This window comes from Strongylocentrotus purpuratus, unplaced genomic scaffold (assembly GCF_000002235.5).
Source record: "Strongylocentrotus purpuratus isolate Spur 01 unplaced genomic scaffold, Spur_5.0 spur5_scaffold_9, whole genome shotgun sequence".
Taxonomy (NCBI): domain Eukaryota; kingdom Metazoa; phylum Echinodermata; class Echinoidea; order Camarodonta; family Strongylocentrotidae; genus Strongylocentrotus; species Strongylocentrotus purpuratus.
Genome location: NW_022145615.1, coordinates 13,042,723 through 13,069,234, shown reverse-complemented (window position 1 = coordinate 13,069,234; position 26,512 = coordinate 13,042,723). Strand labels below are relative to the sequence as shown.

Sequence of the window (26,512 nt, the reverse complement as noted above, 5' to 3'; positions counted from 1 at the left end):
TTAGCGGAGTGAGAGAATTAATTGAATGTATCAAATGAAATGCATTGCATATGCTTTTTGAAGCAAAGTCACACATGTGTGGCATGATTAATTTTGCTAGGGATGTTATGTGAATCTGCAAAGAACAAATTAACACGCAAATCCCAATTGTTTTATTTAAACATCACATAATCACCTTTGGCGCAAGTCGATTTTTGCACTCTCGCAAACAATGCCTCCTGTTCATCCAAGCGTGAACACATACCACACAAAAATGATACCAAATGATTTGGGATAAAACACGCTTTCATAAGACGTATAATAATTAACTATTCATAGATGATTTAAAAAATAATTAGCAATTTTCTAGGTGTAAACTTTTTTTTGACTCACACTGTAGAGGATTTCTGAGTTTCAACTTTGTTTAGAGATAATAATGACCAGGGGCCTATATTACAAAGAGCTGGATTGATCCAAACCTTCAATCATATGCCTAATGCACACTTTACCCTCCTCCTGCGATCCGATTTTTGAAGAAATTGATACAGAAATCTAAACAAACTTAGTATTCATGAATTGAATGGTACCATTAACAACCAGAATTCTTGTGCATTTAAGCTTTCTATTCAGAATAAAGACCCAAAGCCGCTACTAATCGAAGACAATCGCACTCCTGGTCTCACGCAACTAGGATTCTGAGCTAATTTAGCTCTTCCTCCTCCAATAAAGCTTGAAATCAATCGAAATTTAGAATTTATTAGTGAGGTGACCATTGAGATCCTCAATAAGTAAGATTTTTACAAGTTTGAAGTTCACGTCAGGTGCTATTGCAAATTTTTCAAAAATCGGATCACAGTCTGATAGTGTAGTGCTCCCAGGTTTTGGTCCCACTCTTCCCAAGTCAATGCACATTTCAGCAAATGGAGGATTAAAGATTGGTTCAGATGGAATCACCTCTTTACAAGAAAGGTCCTTGGTGAAGGACAAGATTAAAACAAGATGAAGGTCTGGGTGCTCCTCCTTGTGTATTATAACAAATAAAAAATAAACTTGACAAGATCCTGTGTCTTGTAACCTAGACATATTTTCTCAGTAGACATCAATCTAATCAAAATCAATCTAACAAAGTTTTCCTTTTTACAGCATTTTCAAGCTTCTGTACTCCAAAATTTCAAAATTGATAGGTATGAAGTAATCAACTACATTTTTCACTTTACAAAGCTTTAAAAAAATCAATGACAAATGGCGATGGGTTTGAAGTTTGATAATGCATTTGAATTGTGAAGGTGTAACGTTAATGAACAATACCTGAAAGCTTTGTATAATGGCCGGAACCAACAGACGAAGGAAAATGGAGTATGTAGGACCATAAAGAGGATGGCCAATCCAAAACAGAGCCCCGCTCCTGATCCCCCAATACCGGCAAAGTAGGCGAGGCTCATCCACAGGTTGATGAACAGTACTAGCCAATAGGCTGGAGGAGGTGAAGAATATGGGATGGAGATGGGGGCGGGGATGGATGAGAGAGAGATGGGAGAGATGGGAGTGAGAAAGAGAGAGAGAGAGAGAGAGAGAGAGATGGGAGGGGAGAGAGAGGAAGAGATGGGAGGAGAGAGAGAAAGAGATGGGAGGAGAGAGAGAAAGAGATGGGAGGAGAGAGAGAAAGAGATGGAAGGATAGAGAGAATGAGATGGGAGAGAGAGAGAGATGGGAGGAGAGAGAGAAAGAGATGGGAGGAGAGAAAGAGATGGGAGGAGAGAGAGAAAGAGATGGGAGGAGAGAGAGAAAGAGATGGGAGGAGAGAGAGAGAAAGAGATGGGAGGAGTGAGAGAGAAAGAGATGGAAGGAGAGAGAGAGAGAAAGAGATGGGAGGAGTGAGAGAGAAAGAGATGGGAGGAGAGAGAGAAAGAGATGGGAGGAGAGAGAGAAAGAGATGGGAGAGAGAGAGAGAGAGAGAGAGAAAGAGATGGGAGGAGAGAAAGAGAAAGAGATGGGAGGAGTGAGAGAGGAGAAATGGAGAAAAGAGAGTATTAATGATAATGACTGAATATTCACATTGTTTTAATGTAATGCAGACATGAGCTATTTTGATTTCCAATGACATGACGAAAGGTGACAGTACCTGCAAAATGAAAATAGGAGCACAGAAATGATCTCCATACAAAACAGAAACAAGCTAAACCCCACAGATGCTTGACGTTGAATACAGAATGTTGAGATTGAAACGATGGTTTTGTCCTGCATGTGTGGTCAGCGGATGGGTGGGATGTGTTTGTGAGAATGCCTGTTGCAGCATCACCTTACCTAAACGCTTTGTACATTGGTCTATACCAGCAGGCGAATGAACAAGGGGTTGATATGAAGAGTGCTACCAGACTTAGACCAAAGCACACTCCCGCACTTGAACCCCCTGCGACGCCCAGGTAAACCACAGCAAAGATACTGTTCAGTAGCAAAACCAGTGTATACGCTGGGAGAGAGAAATATATGGCACATGCTTCATTGAGAAAGGGTTTTAATAGGACAGTCAAACCTGCTTTAGTGACCACCTGTCTACAAAGACCACATTTTTTGTTTCCCTTGAGAATAGTTTCTCATTGAAACATGTACTAAAGGTACCTGTCTACAAAGACCATTGTCTACAACGAACACTTGTTGTGTTTCCCTTAGGTAGTCGCTATAGACAGGTTTGACTGTATATACAACTAGATGGAACTTCGACTGCGCGCAGTCGAAAATGATGCCTCCGTCATAGAGCAATTTTACAAACCAAAACAGAAGAAATTTTTCAAATTCAAGTTCAATTGTAATCCATTAACAGGTTTTCAGAATATTGTGATTACAAGCTATTTTTGCATACATAATGAGCCCATGACCTTTGACCTTATGAACCAAGAATCTACTCAGTTCATTGGCTCTGCAAGAAACATACATGACCTAAGTTGGCAGGAATCCATCAATCGGTTCTTGAGATAACGCGATCACGAGCTGTTTTTGCATACATAATGTGCCCTGTGATCTTTGAACTTTGACCTTGTGACCCCTACATCTAATCAGTTCATCGGCTCTGCAAGTAACATACATGACCTAAGTTTGGCAGCAATCCATCAATCGGTTCTTCAGATAACGCGATCACAAGCTCGTTTTGCATACATAATGAGCCCTGTGGCCTTTGACCTTTGACCTCGTGACCTCAAAATCTAATCAGTTTTTTGGCTTTGCAAGTAACATACATGACCTAAGTTTGGCAGCAATCCATCAATCGGTTCTTCAGATAATGCGATCACGAGCTCGTTTTGCATACATAATGAGCCCTGTGACCTTTGACCTTTGACCTCGTGACCCCAAAATCTAATCAGTTCATCGGCTCTACAAGATACATACATGACCAAAGTTTGGCAGCAATCCATCAACCAGTTCTTCAGATAACGCGATCACGAGCTCGTTTTGCATACATAATGAGCCCTGTGACCTTTGACCTTTGACCTCGTAACCCCAAAATCTAATCAGTTCATCGGCTCTACAAGATACATACATGACCAAAGTTTGGCAGGAATCCATCAACCAGTTCTTCAGATAACGCGATCACGAGAACGGGACGTACGTACGTACAGACGTACGTACGTACGTACAGACGTACGTACGGACGGACGTACGGACGGACGGACAACCCGAAAACATAATGCCTCCGGCTACTTCGTAACGGAGGCATAAAAATGTTGGCCTGTTGTGAAGACAACACATATTACTTGATTATCAAAGCTAATTTTCCAATAACAACAAACGACAATATCGCGAACAGTAACTTATAACATGAAATATTTGTCGAAAAGTAAAAGAGAATTATCAATAATCTTTTTATCATAATCATCATTATTTAAAAAGATCATCTCGTCTGAATTGTGCTTTAGATATTACCATGTTATCAATCACATCTTGAAACACAATCCATGACCGTTTTCCTACAATGATCCATTAATTTCTATATATTCCTGACTTCTTTTTGTATCATTTTCCTCTTGGATTTTGGTAGTTCCAGCAATAATCTGCTCAGCTTTGATTTTCTGGTGCACATACATGTAGATGTCGTAGTTGCCAGTTAAGCAGAGCCCTGCAACTATTTACAATAAATTGTTGTTCATAGTATTTTGTTCTGCACATGTAATACCCCACTTCAAATCTTCCTGACAAAATCATAAAGACCAAGTACATACTGAGTACTGGTATACTTTGAAAGAGACTTTCACATTTTTTTTTAAACAGTGAGTTAGGCACAAAGCAGTTATTTTCTCTTTTTAAGTGCAAGAATCGATAAACATGTATATAAATTTCAGCAATAACCTGTTACTACGTCAAATCAAATAAATGTACAGGGTGCTATTTAATGCTACTTAATCTATTCCTGCATTTCGTTTTAGCATAACTTTAATTTTCCTAATAGAAAAACAATCAGCAAACAGAGCATGAAATTGGACGTAGATCACTAATCAGAGCTGAAAATAGGTATCGAGTATTACACAAGTAAGAATGAGTACATGTAGGCTATCCCAAATTAGTGCTAGAAATAATCCTGGTATTTCATTCCACAACATCTCTGAGTCAAAGATTTACTCTCTTTTTTTAATCCTTCAATCTTCATGCGTATTGGCAAATTTGTACCGGAGTGTTGGCTCAGTCAGTAGAGCGTCCGCCTCACAACCAGGAGGTCGTGGGTTCGAACCCCGGCCGCGTCATACCAAAAGACGTTAAAAGATGGGAGTTGTTGCTACCTTGTTTGGCGTTCAACAATAAGGGATAGAGCAACGTCGATCTGGCGCTGCTCAGTGGCTGCCGGGCTCACGATCAATTGGGCAAAAAGAATTTCCGTTTCGGTTTAATAAAAAATTTGGAGTGGACTATTAGGCTATTATTATTATTATTATTAAATGCTATCTAACCCAGTAATACCCCAGTCATACTTCCCCAAAGCTCTAAAACATTGACATCTAATGGATGAAGCTAATAAGTGGAGTATTTAATATCTAATTTTTGTAGATACCTTCTAGAAAATGAATAAGCCAGTTCGTAAATAGCTCCTCCACAATATCCACATATCTTTTACACGATGGATACGTCCCACTTGGGCATTTTAGAATAATCACTGTCGAGTGATGGAGGACCTTCATGAATAGCTTTTGTTTGCCTCTTGAGAAGAATACTTTCACCTGTGTATCAGATATATGTAGTGTCGGTGCATAAATGAATACTGATTACATAACTCTCATGAGCTTGATACGAATATTCGTCTCAATGGTTATTATTACAGTAATTATATTAATTACGAACTCAGTTATTGCACACAGCCAATTACAACTCTGAACTCCTCTACACACCTAAGCCTTGGGGAACAAAGATCTTTTAAAGTTCATATAGCACCCTGAACATCATTTAATTATATTTCATGATAAAATGAAGTACTTATGCTCACCAATCCAGAGATAGTAGCCTAGTTTGACTACCTTCTGGAACTCCAAGGGAATGTCAACAGCAAAGTCTTGAAAGAAGCAAGGCTGGAGTGGAAACCATTTGGGAAGCGGTGGCCAGTTGTTCTCTCGTGCTAAGACAAAAGTAAAGGCATGATTCATTAATAATAATGTTCCGCTTTTACATCCAATGATGTCTCCAAGCCCTTTACAGATATATTATTACCCCAGTCATCGGATTCAGGCTTGCCCGCACAAGATGTATGCACATTCTCCACTCCCTGGGAAGCATTCTAGCCAGGCTTCATGTTACAGACGCTCACAATGCTGAGAAAACTACATTAACTTTTGCGTCCTACCGAGTACCCATTTAACACCTGGGTGGAGAGGGGCAAATGTAGATTAACGTCTTGTCAAAGGACATTAGTGTCGGGCTAGGATTTATCGGGTGACTTATCCACTAGACCACAACACCTCTACATAATAACTAGTGTGATAACATAACATTTATTTCCGTATCACAGTGTCAGTGTACAATTCTCCTAGTCAACATCATGCATCACAGCCTTAAATAAAATGCAGCTCACATTGGCATTGATCAAACTAAATATGATATTAAAGGTTCACATCTTTGTGAAACAAGTCAAACATGAATTTTTTCGAGGGGAGGGGGTGGGTAGGAGTCGCATTAAATTTTATAGACATGTTGAATGGTTTTTACTGAACAGTCTGGATTTGCCGGCGTATTTTAAATATTCTTTAATGAAAAATCAAAATTATTATTAAATCATCCTTCTCCTCGACTCTTAATAACTGACAATGAACGATGCAGAATAGAAACATTTAATCTTCCAACAGTTTGAAGTTCGATTTTTCTTGTTCTAATATTAAGGAAATTACTATGATGAATTCATTGTTGATTGAGTACAATACAATATTAATTCTTACTGTTGTATTGTGCACTTCTCATTTGTTGTTCTCTTCTTGTGAGCTCAGCGGCCTTCCTTTCTAGCTCTTCTTGTCTCCTCTGCAACTCTGCTGCACCTTCAGTAACAGCCTACATGTACAGGTAGATTAAAGGGCAAAAAGGAAGGAGAGTTATTCATTGGAAATAAATTCAATCTTGATAGAAGTCTCTAAGTAGGCATATTAAGATAAAGAGGAAATGGATTGGTGACAGGGAAGAACATTTAGAGTTACAGGTGTATGAATATTTGAAATTTGAGATCACTGATACAAATTGATAATATCACTGTGATGTATTGTCGTCGGACAACTCTGCCTGTTGCTCTTTAACTAAATGACTCAAATTTCCTTTTTTTCGAATTTCTGAGTTGAGTAGGATCTTTTTTTTTCTACTGAAGGGTATATGACATGCCACCAACAATTCATCTCGAGTACAGCTCCAGTGGAAATGTTACTCATAACAGAAATGAAAATTAATGTTTCAGACAAAAGCCTGATTAGCCTATTTGAGACAGGTTATCTCAGCTTTCAAGCAATCAAATCTTCCTTCTAATTTTTTCCCCATGTCTTTATCACTATCCGTCATAGCTATCATCATCATCATCATCATCATCATCATCATCATCACCATCACCATCTCCACCACCATCACCATCTCCATCACCACCACCATCATCCTCATCATCATCATCATCATCATCATAACCATCATCATCATCATCATCATCATCATCATCATCCTCATCCTCATCCTCATCCTCATCCTCATCCTCATCCTTATCATCATCATCCTCATCAATATCATCATCATCACTATTATATCCTTCTCTTGCTCTTCCTCACTAGTTAGGTAGCTGCAGGGAATAATTTTCCTCAAATTTTTGATTAGCAATTTCAGCCGATGGATAAATATTTTAAATGAAATTCTGTACATTTCTATGGAAGAAAACTGCTACACAAAAGATATTTTGTATAGCAGTCATGCAAAAATGCATAGCAAATTGTGATGCGATACCAGGAAAATTATTCCCTGAGCTGACTGTGCATACCATGGAGGTAACTCTGATGTTTGTGCCATCACAAGGCTATCATCACCACTATCGATTTCATCGCCATTGTCATCATCATCATCATCATCAATATCATCATCATCATCATCATCCCCTCTGTCATCATCATCGTTGTTGATGTCATTGTCAAATTATCATCATACTCACTGGTTGAGCAGCTGACTGTGTATAGGCCGGCGGTAACTCCGACGTAGGTGCCATCACGGCGGGCTGTTGCTGAGGCTTGACTGGTAAAGGAGCTGCTACTGGAGTTGTTTTTGAACCAGGAGTTTGCTAAAGAAATGAAATAAACAAATATGTTTAAAATACAGATTTAATCATCTCATTTACATACAGAAATACGTATGGTACAGTAGGTACATTCCAATCAAACGATTCACGAGTAAAATATTTATGTAAACAATTAGTCAAATTCTAATCAAATGATTACAGAGTAGCAAGATCATTAAAGTTAAAGGGCATGGAATGTGTAGTAGGAATATGCACACACAATGTTGAGCCCATACATGTATTACAGAAGCAAGTTCTACATCAACATACCAGTAATGCTTTTAATTTTCAAAACATAATTATATGAAGCATTTCTCACAGTATCATGACATGTACATTTATTTTTACACTCAAAGAATTAATCAAGTTTTCCATTGAAATTAAACACTCCTTGGAAAAAGGTAAAGAACACATTTAAATGTAAATCATGTACACCAAAGAAAGCATGACTTATTTACTGGTAGATACAAATTTGTACCAAGACTAATACCCCATTCACAGTGGCCTCAAACACCGCGACAGCAGCGGGACTGTCCCGCTGCTGTCGCGGTGTTGTCTTCAGTGTGAAGGCTCGGACCCGTTATAAACTATCGCGGGATAACACCGCCTCGCGATAACGCCGCGACAAACTATCGCTAGGTTCGCCTAGCTACAGCAGCGAGACAGTCCCGCTGCTGTCGCGGTGTTTACTCAGTGTGAAGGCTCTCCGCTATAACACCGCGACAAACACGTGTGATTTGTTTACTTACCTATCACTGACCTCTTTTCTCCAGCAATGGGGAACATAAAGTGAAATAGAAATAAAGTAACCAGTGGATTCAAATTGATTTTATTATTATGTAGATATTATAATTATCCAAATAAAAATATTTCACACTTCAAAAAATTAAAATATTCTGACTGGAAGCAATAAAAATGCTAGTTTTTTAAAAAGTAATATGATCGAGGATACAAAAAGCAATTTCAAGCAATCGAAAACCCCGCGCTGAAGTATTTCCGGTCATATCGGGGTCACTCGCGGGTCATGAGCCATGCATACACGTGTTTGTTACGGAGGTAATAAAAATCACCTGCTGCAGCGTGAATGGGTACATGATATTTATCCCGCTGCTGCAGCGGGATAACTTTTCTACTGTGAATGCATTTGTAGCGGTGTTATGGCGGTGTCGCCGCTCCGCTACAACGCCGCTACAAATTTCAAAACCACTGTGAATGGGGTATTAGAAGAAGAAGGGTACATTCATGCATCATACATTATAAAATGGATAAGGGGGGGAACATGTAATAGAAAGTTAGACACCTGTTTATTTGTGTCTTCAAAAGGGTTGAATTCCTCCAGTCCACCGCGGGTGTTTGCCGTTGCCTCGGTAACGGATGGATCCTGAAGGAGGGGGTTAAGAAACAAAGAAATCACAAAGGATGACTAAGGGTTACTAAAAACAATATTATGACTACACTTTATAAGAGCCACTGTCTACCGTACATGTATAATTAGCAATGTTACAAACTACCAAAAAGGCAAAAACACAGACATACTGTAGTACATTGAACATACATGTACGTACACATGTACAAGGCATAAGCTTCACAAATATTTTGCAACAGATTACATTTTGTTCACTTCTATTGAAATAATTATCATTTGAATACAATTTTAAGCTCTAACCACATTGTAGCCCCCCCCCCCCCCCCCATACTACATTCATTCATCATTCATGGTACTCTTTAATTCATATCATTACCATACTCATTCTACATTATAATCTAAGCAAGCATTCAGTGTAATAATAATAAAATGGATTCATATAGCACTAAATACGGAATTACTGTCTTTAAGCGCTTTGCAAATATTATTACCCCAGTACTCGGATTTATTCATGCACAATGTGCACCATCTCCACTCCCTGGGGTGTATTCCTACCATATGGTCACTGTGAAGGCATAGGCAATTACTAACACAAATGCTTTTGTCATCCTACCCGGTCCCCATTTCTCTCTTGGGTATTGAGTGGCAAATGTAGATTAATGCCTTGCCAAAGGACATTGGTGCTGTGTCAGGGATCGAACCACAACCTTTGAATTAAAAGTCATGTCCAATCGACTATGTACAACACTTCTTCTCATCTGTATATTTCTATATTTACAGAACCAGAACCCACTGCTGAGCAAATAACCAATTCATGTTTGGATAATTGGATTGAAGTCACTTTTTGTTACTTCCTGTACCTCTCCACATTCGATGGATGATAGGGTGTCAGCTACAAACATTTGTGGATAGATTTCACACTCAAGAGCTAAACTATCTCACTTGACAGCGATTCCACACACACTTCGTTCCCCCTGAAGCTTGAATACATTTTACTATGGAAATGTCCTATAGTGAGAAGTACATGTCATGCGACTAACTTGAATGGAATTTTGCTTTCAAACTATAATGTGAAAGACTAAAGAATAATAAACATGTTACTATACAGTACATGTGCATGTATGAGCCTGTCCAATTTGAGATTTCAAAAAGCTAAAATATGCAATGAACTGTATGCCTCTGATAGTGTTTAATTAGAAACATGTAGTACATGTACACATACCGTAACATTTTATTAAAGGGCAATCCTACCCTTGTAATAAATTTATTTGTATGAAGGGCAGAAAAATAAGATACGCAGTCTGAAATAAATCTGACCAATAATAAGAAAGTTATGGAGTTTAAAATAATCTCAAGCTGGCAGTTTGGTCAGTGGATTGTGACACAGTCCTGGATAACTCTCCTATTTGTTGTGTACAAAAATATAATTAATTTCTGTTTTTTCTCCCAAGTGCCTTCTCCCTTGGGCTTGGGGCACTTCTCAAAATATGTTATGGACAGCAAATTATTAAAGGTCCTTTAAAGAGAATAGCCCCTCCCAAGTCGCACATTTTTAGAAATAATTTTTTTTAAAGTCATTTTGTGGGTTGTAACAAATGGGTATATTAAAGTTGTCTGTCACTACATCACAGAGACGTCTCATTTGTGATTCGGCCAAAATGAATAGCCCATACCTACTGTGAGTACAACTTGATTAAAAAATAATAACTTTCTCATTTTTTGTCTGATTTCATTCAAATTTCCATCACTCTACCACATGGATTGTTCTGCTTTCCTCTAGAGTAGGTCAGATTTCCCTTTAATGAGATATGGGATGAGTAGGCCTCCATCTACCTTCTCCATACTGCTATGTATCCCTGCTAAAAAAAATCCATTACCCCCCCCCCCCCCCCCCAACAAATCTCCACACCCCCATTTAGAGTATATTGTTCATACATTTTTTGCTAAATTCTGACTGTTTTTGGCATTATTGTTAATGTCACTAAATCTGATAATGAAGCTGTGCAGGAAGCTTGTGGTACTTCATTAATTCCTATCTTGGGAAGCAGGCACTCTGAAATGTCAGAATTAGCATTCCCAATCCTCTATGATGGTGGACGGATTTCAGTAGCAGACAGAGAGCTTTGGTGTACAGCATCGATGCATACCGACTGAGGCTCACTGAGCATTGTTTATTTTTAACCCAAAGAAGTACAGTGTCTCCTTTTACACATATTTTTGTATCATCTTTTAATTCAGAATGCAGCACATTGTGTCCTTCACGAATAAGAGCTACATGTAATTCAACTGTAACAAATCATTAAGGTCTTTAAGTTGGCAATGCGGTGTATATTGTGCCCTTCATGAATAAGAGCTACATGTAATTCAACTGTAACAAATCATTAAGGTCTTTAAGTTGGCAATGCGGTGTACATTGTGCCCTTCACGAATAAGAGCTACATGTAATTCAACTGTAACAAATCATTAAGGTCTTTAAGTTGGCAATGTGGTGTGCATTGTGCCCTTCACGAATAAGAACTATTTTAACTAACAAACCATTAAAGTCTTTAAGTTGGCAATGCGGTGTACATACAAAATCACTATTTTTGCGCACAAATTGGCAATTTTCAGTGCAATTTGCAGTTTTCTTTCTTCCAAACTGTGATGGAGTGGAAAATAAGATATCTTGTAACCAATTTGAGGAGGGAATACTGATTGATTTAGAACAAAAGAAATCTCTGAACTGATATGGACTAAACCAACATCATCTGTTTACAGTCAAAAGGGACATTATCTTATATATTTTTTCCATGTAATTGCTTGTTCCTCTTCTGGTTCTCTACAGCCAATATTTGCATTGCTTATCAATCTGTTTTACACGTACATGTATCTATTTTGTTTGTACTTGTAATAATTAATAATAATATTCCGCTTTGAATGTAGCTGATGAGAGTCATACTGCTTTCAAACTGGCTTCTATCAGAGTCACACCGATGAAAATACAGATAAAATTTTCCTTATGTAAACAAAGGTGAAACCGCCGTTTTCCCTGCTGTCGCTTTCATACTGCAGGTGAAATTCACTCGCTGTGGCGAGCCCTTGCCGGAAGTGAAGAATTATTATGTAATTATTAAGCCCACGCCCCATCTAGCTGGCATGCAGCACGTTCAACAAAGAGTCAACAAACACAGCTGGTTACAATAAAGCGCACACCGATAGAATGAGAATTTCTCCTGCTCTTGAGCAGGAGAATTTAATCGCCTATTTCTCTTCTTTTCATCGGCTATTTAATAGGCTTTTTCTCCTCTGTAGCATTCATAGTGGCCGTTTCATCGGATGCGTCCGGATGCATCCGATGAAAATCAGGTCAGTTTGAAAGGGGTATCAGATTCAGAAATGAATACATTCTAGCACAGAGTTAACAACCGTTCCGGATCTCAAATTTCAACAGATTTTTTTTTAATGTATTAAAAAATGGTCTCTACTTGAATATGTAGGCAAACATTTAAACATCAAAACCATCATCTCATTTAAATCTACTTTACAGTAATTATTTTTTGGGGTGCTGATTTGTTAAGAGATATATTTTAATTTCATTGTATCCCCTCAACTGGGGTTGGTCAGAACGACTACCGGTAGACAAAAGCTGCAAGCAAAAATCATTGATTTTTTCTCAAATTCCTATGTTTTGTCAGAAGTTGTTAGACAAAGCTGTCAAAACATCGGTGAATGATTCCAGATTTTGGTCACGTGACTCTCCTTGCTTCCGTGCAATTGCATGTACGATGTAGAGCAGCGACATGTTGCGCATGCACACTACCTACCCCCCAAAACAGAATGAACAAACACCAACGTTTTTTATGGGTCTTTTCCAGTAGTGTAATTAATGGCAATCAACAAAAAAATGATGGTTTTCAACATGGTTTTGGGTTGTGTAAATGGGTCTATAGTGTCCTGCATAAAAGATGACGACATCCAAAGCCTACTGTTTAACAATTGCTTTCATGCGCACTTCATTCCATACAGCACACAGGTAGCACACCGACTGCCTGGTTATTCTGCTATGTTTGTCATGCATAGTTAATCGCACTATTATGACTAAGGACTCAACTCTTTGTACAGTGTATGTAAGAAGTATGACTCACTATATGATCAGAGTGTCATATGACATGATTGCCAATACACCATGAGCAGCTAGTATACACTGTAGACTAGACATGAATTCAATAAAGAAAACCTCACCCCAAGAAATAACAATTGTACCTGTAATATATATTACCATCATAATCATATTTGTGAACGTCATCAAAGAGTCAGAAAGACATGACCGATAGCCTCAATTGTGAGTTCTTAATTAAGATTCTTAAACAAAAATCAGAAATCATATATACACAGTATCAAAAATACCAGGCACATGTACAGTACATGTAGGTCAATATGAGAACATTTGTATTTAACACTTTTCATTCCAATTTCCCTTTTCACGACTGAAACTGATCATCAGACAGTGAAACTTGAATGATCATGACCATTCTTAGGAAAGAGGCGCTGTCTTTGTGAGAGGGTGGCCTTTAAAGTGTGCATACTGTATGTACATGAATGTACAGGTTCCTGTAATCATCCATGTTTCAATGGGAAACACTTTCCAAGGAAAACGGAAAATACAGTCTATATGGACAGGTGGTCTTTCTATACAGGTGGTCACAAAACAGGGTTTGAATGTATGTACATGTATACCGGTATGTATACCGGTAAGTAACACAGAAACAGGTAAAATATGAGAATCAAAGGAAACCTTATTTTTCTGTATCAAAAACACAAAACTTACTATATACTCTTGTCCAATCATATTGATGGTTGATGTAAACGAAAATAAATATATCCGTCAGTCAAACAATTTCTATTCTGAATTTGGTCAAATTCCAACAAACATCACGCATCATCATGAGGATGCACTCCTCTGCAGTCGGCTCTCATACACTGTATACATATAGGCCTACATGTAAAGTTGATCAGAGTAAATGTCATCAGGGACATTGACGAGCTTGTAGCACTATATAGCAGTCTGTGCAATCAATAACAAAAATCACAAGAACAACATCTATCCTTCCATCAATTTTGAGATACAGACATCGGATGCGAAGTCCTTATGCTAGAAAATTTCAAAGTCTGCATAATGATCAAATCAAATTATATGAAGGTAACAAGCACGACAGCGAAATAAAATCATCGTACATGACATGTACAACCAATACACGACCGATCGAGCGGCACGCTCTACTGGAATGGCACCTTATCGTGTGTATGCCCAATGGGGATTGCACGCATCTCTTTATTAGCATTTCAAATAGTGTGCTAACAGGCAGCCTTGAGCAGCTGTGAATATTCATGATACACTGCAGCTGTATCTCATGCATGGCATCAAAAATATAGAATATTGATTCTGGTCTATGCGAGTGCAAGGTCTATGATGGGGATATTTGTGGATTAGAATTAAAGGCATAAAAAGCAGGAGTGATGGAATGAAGAAGGCTTGTGCTAATACTACTTTAAATTTGTAGTGCCTCTTACTGTAGTTTCAGATTCTTGTTAATACTACTTTAAATTTGTAACTAGTGCCTCTTACATGTACATGTAGTTTCAGATTCTCTCTAATACTGAAAATGCCAATGCAAATTTAATAAACAGAAAGTTATTTCAAAATAAAGTTTTTTATACTGTAATGACCTCTATTAATTACAAATACAAGATATATATCGGTGAAGAAGAAAAAAAAGGGGGTTCGAGTAAATTAGCCCCCAATATGCTAAAAAAGAGCTCCCAAAAGTCATAACAGAGCCCCAAAATTTTGCATAGAGTTCAATACAAAACAAATTAAAGTGTTATTTTCATGCAAGCAAGCTTGAAAAGTAGCCCCTCCCCCCCCCCCCCCCCCATTTTTTCCCCCTGATATGTGCCAAATTGCCAAATGAATCATTTGATGTGCATACAATTGCTACAAGTATAAGCTCAAAAGTACACTCTACATGTAGCTTACTGTAAATTCCTGGACATACACTACATGTACATGTACATTGTAGAGTACCAGCATAATAAGGATATAATTCATTATTCAAATTGTACATGAAGGTCTACATGTATATGTACAAAATGTATCCAAACTTTTTGTGCACGATAGAATAGAGGACTTTTTAATTCTACAAGAATATGAAATATTTTATAATTCAAAGTCAGTTTTGTCATTATAAGTTTTGATGTACAATACATGTACAGTATATACTGTACAGGTACTTATAATAAGTTAATAACCGAATAGACATAATTCTTGTGAAAGCTAAAAAAGTTACATCTTTAATAGTCCGTGCATAAAAATGAAAGCTTCGGGGGAAACAAATTGCACATGATGGATTAAAATATATTTCTTTTGACAATTTCGGCTTGGTTTTAAGTGAAAAGGAAACAAAACACTGAGATACAGATTACGAAACAAAGTAAAAAAAGTACAAAGTACAATTAACACAAACATACCTTCTGCCACCAGTATGATTCAAAAGCTTGCGAGGGTTCCATGTCAGACAGAAAGTGAAATCACTTTCCAACATCAAAACACTTTCCTATTATTAAAGTCCTTGTATCGTTTCATATTATCCTCATGTTTCGGATCACGAGTTTGAGGTCCAGAGGCCAAATAACTGCAGGGCTATAAATGCAGCCTACTGTGACACTCTCAATCTCCATAAAAGTTGATGATTCCTGTAATAAGACACGCTTGTGATGGTACCAGGGTAACCCTGCACAAATGCTGGTGGTCGTCCACGTTCCAATTGCTCTTCCAGCGTGCACAAGTAGACAAGAAAATCACTGAAATGAAGGCTAGGACAAGCACCACTGCTCAGCGGCTATCATCATTTTCCAGTTGCTATTTCTAGGCTTTCTAGCATAACATGTACAGAATGATGAGGGTGTATGATTCCATATGGGGAGGGAAATGCAGGTAGTGTATATGTCTGTACACTCATTATTAGAAGACACACTCTACAGTCAGATCAACTCATCACGAGAAGGCTACTCATAGAGTTATTTTGAGTCCTCGCTTGCTAACACAGCCGTACCAAGAGACACAAGTTCTGGTGTGATCGAGACAGAAAGAGAGACTAAAGAGAAAGAGAGGGAGAGAGATAGAGAGAGTGAATATATGTTGATCCACCTCTTCTCTTTGACTCTGAAGCTTATGAACAGCTCTCCAAACCTATACTTCACTATAATAGACTTCAACAGGGAAGGTGCCTGTTTTTGAGAGAAAACCCACAGCAATGTTTCGATCGAAGAACTTGACGGGGGAACCTCGTGAGTCGAGAGGGGGCAACATGCTCAAGTCCTTTACTGCCAAGTTTGGGACGGTGCACGTGGCGGATGTGATTAAAAAGCTTCCTGAGAAAGTAGTTGCAATACCTGGTAGGGTAGAAGCAGCTATGCATAGGGTAGGTACAACTGTACACTCTCAAAATTTAAGTTATTTACAATTTCTCATGATATTCTTTTTTTTTAATTCATTTGTATTGTAGTCTGACTGCATTGCAATATTTCCCTCACAAATTACTTCATAAAAAAGGGATGCAAACCAATGTGCAGACAACAAATATATATATGAATAATAACATTGCAAGAACAATGCAATTGAAAAATTCTGATTGCTCTTTGGCTAAATCTAGGAATCTCACATTTCAGTCCATTGTTAAAACTGTTGGCAGTGGTATTGCTACTTCAGCAAAAACTATTAAGAAATTTGATCATGCCCTTCTGACAGGCACAGAAATATTTGCTCATTTTTCTTTTCCTTTGAACTCATTTCCATCTATTGCTGTATCAGCATCACTTTCATAGCAAATTTCATATGATTGTAACACGCTGAGAAAATCCTACAGGTACATGTACATGTACATGTACAGGTGTATAAAAGTACACAAGCAATCTATTACATGTACATGTAGAAGTTACAATCTATTTATTCAGCAGAAATACAGATACTTTGGACCTTGAAAGTTGCAAATCCACATGATGTAGACCTTATGTATTTTCTGAACGACTGTTCTTGTTAATTAACCCAACGCGGTTAGTGGTTACACATTTCAAATTGCTGGGACATGTAGGCTACATAAATCATATATACATGTATGGAGAACTGAAATTTTCAACTCCGTGGACTGCCTTTTCACGGACGGTCTTAATTATGTTATTTATGTAACATTCAAACACATTTTGTTGTGTGATACATGTATATACAATGCTTGTAAAATGAAATAAAAGAAATACATTTTCAAACAAACAATTCATTCTGTCTGAGACCATTATTTAGTAATTTCTTTTTAAGTATTTGTATTCAATTTTTTCATTTATTTACTTATTTATTTACATGTATTTATTTATTCATCTTTTCATTGAGCTAAAATATTCATTTACCCCCTTTGATTATTTGTTTACATGTCATATATTAACTCATCTTATTTTTCATATTTGACAGACTGTATGTCTTAAACATGACACCACAGTGAGCAAGTATTGTTTCCTATAATTTATCTAACTGTGTTGTAAAATGTGCAATAGATGTAATGTATAGATAAAGTGTCAGCCTACATGAAAGTGCACATTGTATGCATGCATTGCATTCAAACATGTCCAAAAAATGTAATGTCATTGAAATTCATATCAAGGGACACAGCGTCATTGTCAATCAAGTACAAATAATAACATTGTAATCTGTTTAATTTGCATGCCACGTCTGCAGTATGAAAAGGGCAAAATGGTCTTGAAGCAGATGTCAATAGCAAAGCTTATCCACAGCTACAATTTACATATTCCCAATACTACAAATATACATGTATGACCCATGTTTGTAATACTGAGTATTATTGTCAATAAAGGATGAATTGAGCATTATTACACCATCTACATGTACATGTGGGGGTGAGTGTGTGTGGAATGCATGTGCTTTGTACACAGTCTACAATGTAGGCATTCATATGTAGCTCAGCTTCACGTGCCCTTGTAATATCAAAGTTGTATGAAATAATGAAAGATTATGTGCCTGTGTGTGCAACGCATCATGTACACTGTACATGTGTATGCTACAGTATGTTGTACAATAAACATGTTTTGATAGCAAGCTCTAGACACAAGTCTTGATGTGTTGAACTTTAAATAATCATAATCATTATTTCATCACAGGGTTAATCAAAATAAATCCTCACACATTTGTGTTTGTTGTTTACATTATTATACATTATTTATATTTTTCTTGATGGGGAGGGGGGGGGGGTAGGCAGAAACATAATGGTAAAACAAATCAATACTGAAGCAAAAAAAAGAATATAAAATAGTACAATTAAGGATAATTCACAGTAGTAAGAAAAGTTAAGGGGGTAAAAAAAAAAATTCTTAAATCTTCATACAGGTACTTTGAAAATTACACACATAACTACATAGAACATGTATCATGAACAATATTCATGAGCAGTATGCAATATCTGACTTGTACACATACAGTGTACATGTACCACTCAATTACGGCAGCCGATATTATATAAATATTCGTTTCTGTGGAGGTTGTAACATTTTAGTTGCTGTTGTCATTAAGGCTGTGCACAACAGTGTAATGAGGTACCCGAGTACACTCACATGCTCACAAGCGAATACTCGAATATTCGGACGCCATGTTTTTTTATAATTTTTTTTGAATTTTTTTGAATTTTCATGCAATTTTACTTTGAGTTGCAGTTGAAGGCGCCGATTTAATAAGAATAATAACAGTAAACAATGCTGTTTTAAAAACCAAAGATGGCAGAATAATCCATTTTCCTCCAAGTTCAAACAGAAATCTGGACATTTGGTCCCAGTTTCTGAAAGGTGAGTTTGACAGTGCTTGAGTTGGGAAACATTTTTACCGACGGTACCATGCCAGCAGCTGCCGCTCTCCCTGGCACGGGTAAGCGTGGGCCGGGACATTTTTTAAATATTTTTTTATATTTTTAAATTTTTTTTTTTTTGCGGCCGAATATTCGGGTACGGGAAATCGTACCGGAGTAGTTGTCAACCGTGCGGGTACTCGAGCATTCGACTACCCGTCGCAGCCTTAGTTGTCATTAATTATCATCACCACAATCATCATTATTATGATCTTTATCATAATAGTCATTATTACACAAGTTATTATTATAAATCATCTTCATCGTTATTACCATTAATATTATCCTCATCATCATCAGCAGCATTGTCAGCATCATCTAATTCTAATATCATGATGAGGCCTATCATTGTCTTTTTAAATTTAGAAGTACAATGAAATCTACATGCATTTTATATGCAGCAGTTCATAGTCTACAACTCTACATGGATACAGTGTATGCTTCCCTCTACAGAGCAATGTTAAAAATTAACTTGCAGGGCACACATGCCTGACATTGCTAGACTTTCAATATGTGTAGCAAGGATTATCTGAAACATGCATGAAAGTTTGATTCATCAACATGTCAAAACATGCGTCCCAGAAAAACAAAACTGAGAATGTTCAATGTTAATTAGTTCATTTTTTGGCAAAAAGCCTACTTAATCACAATTATAATTGATAAATGACACATATTTGTAAAGCTTACATGTAGATCCTCCTCTTTCTTTTGATGCAACTCATATGATGCATATTTCATGCACGGGTGACTAAAAACAATTTAAAGGAAGGGTACCGAAAAGTCAGTTGGCGAATTGTATCTGAATTTAAAAGAGAAAATCACATTTCCAGAACGTTCATTTTCTGCCCTTTCATATGACACCTCAATGAGGGAAAATGAGCCAGGAATAACAAAGTTCTGTTTGTTTAAAGAAATGCTTGCATTTCCAAAAATTTTATTAAACAAGTTCGTTTTCACTGGCTGCCTGTCATAGCAGCAAACACCAACAAAGTCTGTTTCGTTGACGATCAGCCATGCATGTCGTCTTCTTTATTGTTAGGGCAGACAGCCATATTTTCTTCTCTTAATAAATTACAATGTAAAACTAAAATCTGTATTTCAATATTCAAACTAGAAATATCGCAATCTGTATTGCCGCACAATGCGAATGTATCCCCCGGCAGTGGCAGCAATTTAGTGTCATCTTGATGTTTGAAGGAGAGACAAAGATCCCCTCTACCCTCCTTGAAACAAAAGGATGATGTAGAGATCGCCACTAGTGGCTCAGACTATTGTCAAGACTAGGAGCAGCATCACCAAAACAATATGTGTGTAGATCAGAATAGAATGCATCTCTGTAGAAAATTTGAAAGAAATCTGTCAAGCAATGTAGCAGTTAGAGCGCACAAAAGACAGCCACCAAAATATGACCTTTGACCCTATAACAGATGATACACATATGTGGCAGCATCACCAAACACTAAAGACGTGTAGATGTACTAAGACACACCTCCATACATGTACAACATTTGAAAGAAATCCATAAATAAATCCATAAATAAATGTTAGGGCGCATGAAAGATATATATATGACCTTTGACCATATAAAAGACGAAACTATGAGGGCAGCATCGCCCAAAAGAGTAGATGTGTAGAATGTACCAAGATACATCTCCATACAAAATTTGAAAGAAATCCGCTATGAAATATGACCTGCAGAGCATGTACTACATGTAGACACCCACCAAAATATGACCTTTTGGCCCTATAAAACAAGGGACACTGGTGGCAGCATCACCAAAACTATAGGTGCATACATGTAGATTTGACCAACATACACTTACATACTCAATTTGAAAGAAATATGTCAAGAAATGATGCAGTTAGAGTGCACTAGAGTGCACCTGAGACATCTATCAATACATGACCTTTGACCCTATAAAAGACGGAACACTGGAGGCAGCATTGCCAAAATCTGTAGGCTTGAAGATTATAACAAGATACACCTTCATTCAAAATTTGAACAAAATCCCTAGAGAAATATGGCTTTATAGAGCGCACACAGACCATCCACAAAAATATGACCTTTACAATCATCGAAGAATGAACACTGGGGGCAGCATCACCAAAAGCAATGGTGTTTTTAAAACCAAAGATGACAGACTAATTTTCTTCAGAGTCCAAACAGAAATCCAGACACTTGCCGATAATGATTGTTTTGAGATCTCCCTAGGGGCAACAAAGTCTTGCCAATAATTATCGTCTTTAGATCTCCGTAGGGGCAACAAAGTCTTGCCGATAATGATTGTTTTTAGATCTCCGTACGGGCAACGAAGTCTTACCGATAATTATTGTTTTTAAATCTCAGTACGGGCAACAAAGTCTTGCCGATAATTATTGTTTTTAGATCTCCATAGGGGCAACAAAGTCTTGCTGACAATTATTGTTTTTAGATCTCCGTACGTGCAACAAAGTCTTGCCAATAATTCATGTTTTAAGATCTCCGTACGGGCAACAAAGTCTTGCCAATAATTATTGTTTTTAGATCTACGTAAAGGCAACAAAGTTATGCCGATAATTCTTGTTTTTAGATCTCCATAGGGGCAACAAAGTCTTGCCGATAATTCTTGTTTTTAGATCTCTATAGGGGCAACGAAGTCTTGCTGATAGTTATTGTTTTTAAATCTCTGTAGGGGCAACGAAGTTATGCCGATAATTCTTGTTTTTAGATCTCCATAGGGGCAACAAAGTCTTGCATATAATTCTTGTTTTTAGATCTCTGTACGGGCAACAAAGTCTCACCGATAATTATTGTTTTTAGATCTCAGTACAGGTAACAAAGTCTTGCCGATAATTATTGTTTTTAGATCTCCATAGGGGCAACAAAGTCTTGCCGACAACTCTTGCCAATAATCATTGATTTTAGATCTCCATAGGGGCAACAAAGTCTTGCCGACAATTATTGTTTTCAGATCTCCGTACGTGCAACAAAGTCTTGCCAATAACTATTGTTTTTAAATCTCTGTACGGGCAAGGAAGTCTTGCCGATAATTCTTGTGTTTAGATCTTCGTACAGGCAACGAAGTCTTGGCAATAATTTTTGTGTTTAGATCTCTGTATGGTCTAAAATCAATAATTATTGGCAAGACTTTGTTGCCTGTACGGAGATCTAAAAACATTAATTATATTTTAGTTGTGTTTGAAATGTTGAGTATCAATAGGGTGTTTGATCGCGCACCCGATGTTGTGTGCTAAAATTCTTCCGATAGAGATTGCACCTATGCAGTCTACGTGCATTGCGCAATCATGCAAAATTGGTTTTTTTTTTTTTTTAAATCGAGATTCAAACCTTTATTCTTTGTGATCCTGAAGGTGATACTCAATAAATGAGGTGTAATATGAAAGAGCAGACAGGGCTTATTAATCCAAGGCCACCAAGGACATGGCCGTGGATGCCCCTTTGATTGGCCTCAATGCCCCTCTCATTGGCCTTGGAGATTTTTTGTGCCCTTTCCCATTTGTGCTGTAATATAGGAATGTGACCTACAGCAAAATGGCCTTGCACTGAAAATATTGAAATTTAAGGCCTTGGAGGTGAATCCCCATATTTCAAAATGGGCGTCATCTCGGAATTCTAAAAATATCTTGGTCAAAACAGCGATTTAAACATTGTGTCCTGGCTAACTCTGAGGTTTGCCACTTTTGAGATATGACGCCCCGATCGATAAGTAGTCCCAGTCCTAAGAAATATATGCTTAATTTTTTCACTAGCTCCCAGGGATCACAAAGGATTACAGTTTGAAAATACCCTTCCCCCCGTTTATCGGATCAGCTAATTAGGGAGGTGTGCGCTCCGCTCAGTCCAAACCATGGTTACATCGCGTAACATCTGCGCATAAATATGCATTCGGACCGCGCACGAATAAACCGGGAAGTCAATTACACGTTAGTGAATGAAGATATGGCTAGCCGATCACACATCAAACCCGGAAGGGAATACACGTTATATATAGTAGGCCTGAGTCATGTCGGGACTTTTATAAACCGTGTCCCGAAATCAGCTCTCAGGACTTGTCACTTGCCTCTATAAAAAGCGCATATCATCAGTAAGTCCCTTAAAAGTGACCTTTTCAGGGAAAAAATTAATATTTATTTTTCGGGGGCTGCTTTTCAAGCTTGCCTGCATAAAAATAACACTCTAAAATTTGTTTTGCATTGAACTCTATGCAAATTTACTGGAGCTCTTTTCTGATTTTCGGGGGCTCTTTGGGGCATTTCGGGGGCAAATTCACCCTGAGCCCCCGTGTATTTTTTTCACTGGACCTTTTTATCAATCAAATATATCAACACATGCATACCTCGGCTCAGATCGGTATATTCTCCCATTTGTTGGTGATGTATAATGACATTATCATGCCTCTAAAAGTAAAAAAACTGGGGCAAAAATAGTAAGAAAACATTCAAGCCGCCATTTTGATTCATGCAGGTTGATTAAATCGGGTAAAAAAATATGAATGTTAGAATTATAAAACGGCTCTCTAAAAAAAATTTCTTTACAACATACCGATCGAATAAATTTTTAAAGACAAAATAAATATTTATATCTTATTTTAAACACTGCATGCTTTTTTAAAAAGCGGAAAATTACTTGGTAATCACAACAAGTTTCGATACTGATAGCTGTTGCAAGGCAAGTTCAGACTAGTCACAGAAAAAATGTGCAGTGCACCTCGCTAGCTGTAATGCGTGCCAAAACGAATATACGCGATCGTAACAAGAAATCATTCAAAACTACTAGAGCACAGTTGGAAAGACAACTACTGCTCAAAATTATCCTAATCAGATACATAACTTGGACAAAGAATTCAATAGTCGTCCAAGAAATGCCACTGAAATTGTGATAATCGAGGAGTAACCGGGTACATTTTTATCGCAAGGGGCCTGCATATATCTAATCACTATACTCGAATCTATTGTTATACTGCTTTTACCGTAGAGGGCGGTATATTGGTTCTAGCCTCGTGCTCAATTAAAACATGTAATTCTGCACGGACATTGCAGCAGGACCTTTCCGATAATAATTGTACCTATAGTAACTCCTTAAATATCACTATTTCTGTGGTTTTTCTTGGACAACTATTGTAGTCTTCCTCCAATTTATGTATCTGTTTACGGTATTAAATTTAGAGTACCGTAAATCTCCGTGTATAAGGCGCACCTGTGTATAAGGCGCACCCCTATTTTTAGGCCATGTAAAATTGATTACATGTTGATCGTCCGGATTTTTTGAAAAAGAGGAGGAGGGTGTACCATGTTATTTGATATTTGATATTTCAAAATGGCCGCTCGGTACATTTTCCCTGACAGTCGAGGCTATTTTTTTTCAAGATGGCCGCCGACAATTTTTTTTTTTTTAAATCAGAAATAGAGCCATTTTAGCAGTGTTTTTCATGTTTTTTTTCTTTAAAAAATAAAAAAAAAAATAAAAAAAAAAATTCAAAAAAAATAAAAAAAATAAATAAAAAGTAACAAATAACAAAAAATAGGAGGCGGCCCCCAAAAAGGAAGCGGGCGGGGACGATCAACATGAAATCAATTTTACATGGCCTTAAGACTTAACTTTTTAACTTATTTTTCTAATAAAATCTGCCAGTAGATTTAGATCTAAATCTGTACCATATTGTACCATCTAGTCTACGACTACGCCGAAGGCAAAATGATTATAACGGAAAAACTGTGCATGTCATTACGAACTCGTAGCTCGGGCACAGTTTTTCCATTATAATCATTTTGCCCTCGTGCGTAGACTAGAAGGGATGAGATTTAGATGACGTCATGCGCAGCGAGAGTTGAAACCACCGCTGCAAGATTTTTATCATGGATTTTGACCCATAATTTCCTAAAAATGGACCATTAAACAGAATATTTCAATCCAGTTGGTAAGTGGAACCGAAGTAGTTAAGCATACAGTATACCTAATTTACAATATAAAATGCAGCGGATATGCATCCTGTGAAAGGAGTAATTCGGGGATAAGTTTTGCAAGTTTGGTGCACTGATTTGCCACTGATAACCTACACATTTCGCGGGATAGTCTGTTTCCGTCTCTAGACTAAAGATAGACCGAATTTTCCGTCTCTTTCGTTCGTTAGCCTCTTATTGGGGTAGGGTCGGCCGGCTCTCTCTTTAGAGACGGAAGCCGTTTATACACATGTCCTTGCTAACGCCACGGCCAGTCCTGGTCGTAGCGTTTTGCCCCCAAAATCCCCCAAAATGTCATTTTACCTCGAGCATGTTATATTGTAAATTAGGCCTAGGCTATAATAAATCAGTTCCACTTACCAACTTGACTGAAATAATCAGTTTAATAGTCCCTTTTTAGGAAATTATGGGTCAAAATCGAAATCCATTTTGAAAATCTTTTTCAACATGGATTCCGATTTTGACCCATAATTTCCTAAAAAGGGACTATTAAACTGATTATTTCAGTCAAGTTGGTAAGTGGAACTGATTTATTATAGCCTAGGCCTAATTTACAATATAACATGCTCGAGGTAAAATGACATTTTGGGGGATTTTGGGGGCAAAACGCTACGACCAGGACTGGCCGTGGCGTTAGCAAGGACATGTGTATAGAGTAAAGTACCCGGTTTTCGGCCACTTAAGACAAAATCCTATTTATTGGACTCTTTACTTCCTATTTATTATCATTTCTTGTTCAAATCATGAAGCAAATATTATTATTGTTTAAACAAAAAAAGAATCCCCCAAAAAAATCACGAATTGCCATGACAATATTCATTTCAATTTTCACTGTTTTGGAGCCGGTTATCGGCCGAGCGTTTCAGTTTACGGCCGCATGTACAAAGTCAATAGGAAGCGCTCGCGCGCGCCGTGCGTTTCCGCGCTGATGTATAGCACAAGCGGGCGGAGCAGGTATCCCACGCCGGAGCTCCCGGGTGCTCGCCTGACCGAATACAGGCACAGCGGTGATCGGAAGTTGGAATCTAAATTAGACAGACATATCGTGTGTGCGTCGCGGTGTGCGGCTGCATTGATTTAATACATGCGATGAGATACTTTTGAGCTTGCGACCAGCACAAAATCGGGCTCTATATCTGAAAAATACTTGAAATAAAGCTCATTTTATGGTACCCATATTTCTTACATACACGCGTAAGAAACTCGATTTTTCACATTTGGGTAGCGGGACCGCCGATTACATCGCTAAAATGTGATATTTTAGGATATATTTTTCATTGCAAATGTGGTTCTTCAGTGACACTGGCATGGTATGGTATGTGTGGGATATGTGTTATGCTATTATGCGATGTATTTTAAAGTGATTTTACCATGTATCCAACCAATTGGCCGAAAACCGGAGCTGACCGATTACCGGGTACTTTACTCTAAACGGCTTCCGTCTCTAAAGAGAGAGCCGACCCTACCCCAATAAGAGGCTAACGAACGAAAGAGACG

General features: G+C 37.7%; 2 protein-coding genes across 8 annotated transcripts in view; one reads left to right on the top strand and one right to left on the bottom strand.

Moving 5' to 3' along the window:
* LOC105436756 (secretory carrier-associated membrane protein 1) overlaps positions 1 to 26,512 on the bottom strand; it is a 38,295-nt gene that overhangs the window by 11,315 nt on the left and 468 nt on the right. For 3 of the 6 annotated variants that reach the window (XM_030976966.1, XM_030976968.1, XM_030976971.1), the window contains exons 2-6: positions 9,048 to 9,128; positions 7,625 to 7,750; positions 6,390 to 6,498; positions 5,447 to 5,575; positions 1,288 to 1,453 (exon numbers count right to left, since the gene is read on the bottom strand). In XM_030976966.1, coding sequence (XP_030832826.1) covers positions 1,288 to 1,453; positions 5,447 to 5,575; positions 6,390 to 6,498; positions 7,625 to 7,750; positions 9,048 to 9,128 — 611 coding nt within the window. Of the gene's footprint in view, positions 1 to 1,287; positions 1,454 to 2,283; positions 2,450 to 5,446; positions 5,576 to 6,389; positions 6,499 to 7,624; positions 7,751 to 9,047; positions 9,129 to 15,620; positions 15,880 to 26,512 lie in introns of those variants that run through there. The other 3 variants (XM_030976969.1, XM_030976967.1, XM_030976970.1) reach the window with 3 other exon arrangements.
* LOC115920654 (AP-3 complex subunit beta-2-like) overlaps positions 15,964 to 26,512 on the top strand; it is a 42,722-nt gene continuing 32,173 nt past the window's right edge. For both annotated transcript variants that reach the window (XM_030976963.1, XM_030976962.1), the window contains exon 1: positions 15,964 to 16,573. In XM_030976963.1, coding sequence (XP_030832823.1) covers positions 16,406 to 16,573 — 168 coding nt within the window. In that variant the 5' untranslated portion in view covers positions 15,964 to 16,405. The remainder of the gene's footprint in view (positions 16,574 to 26,512) is intronic.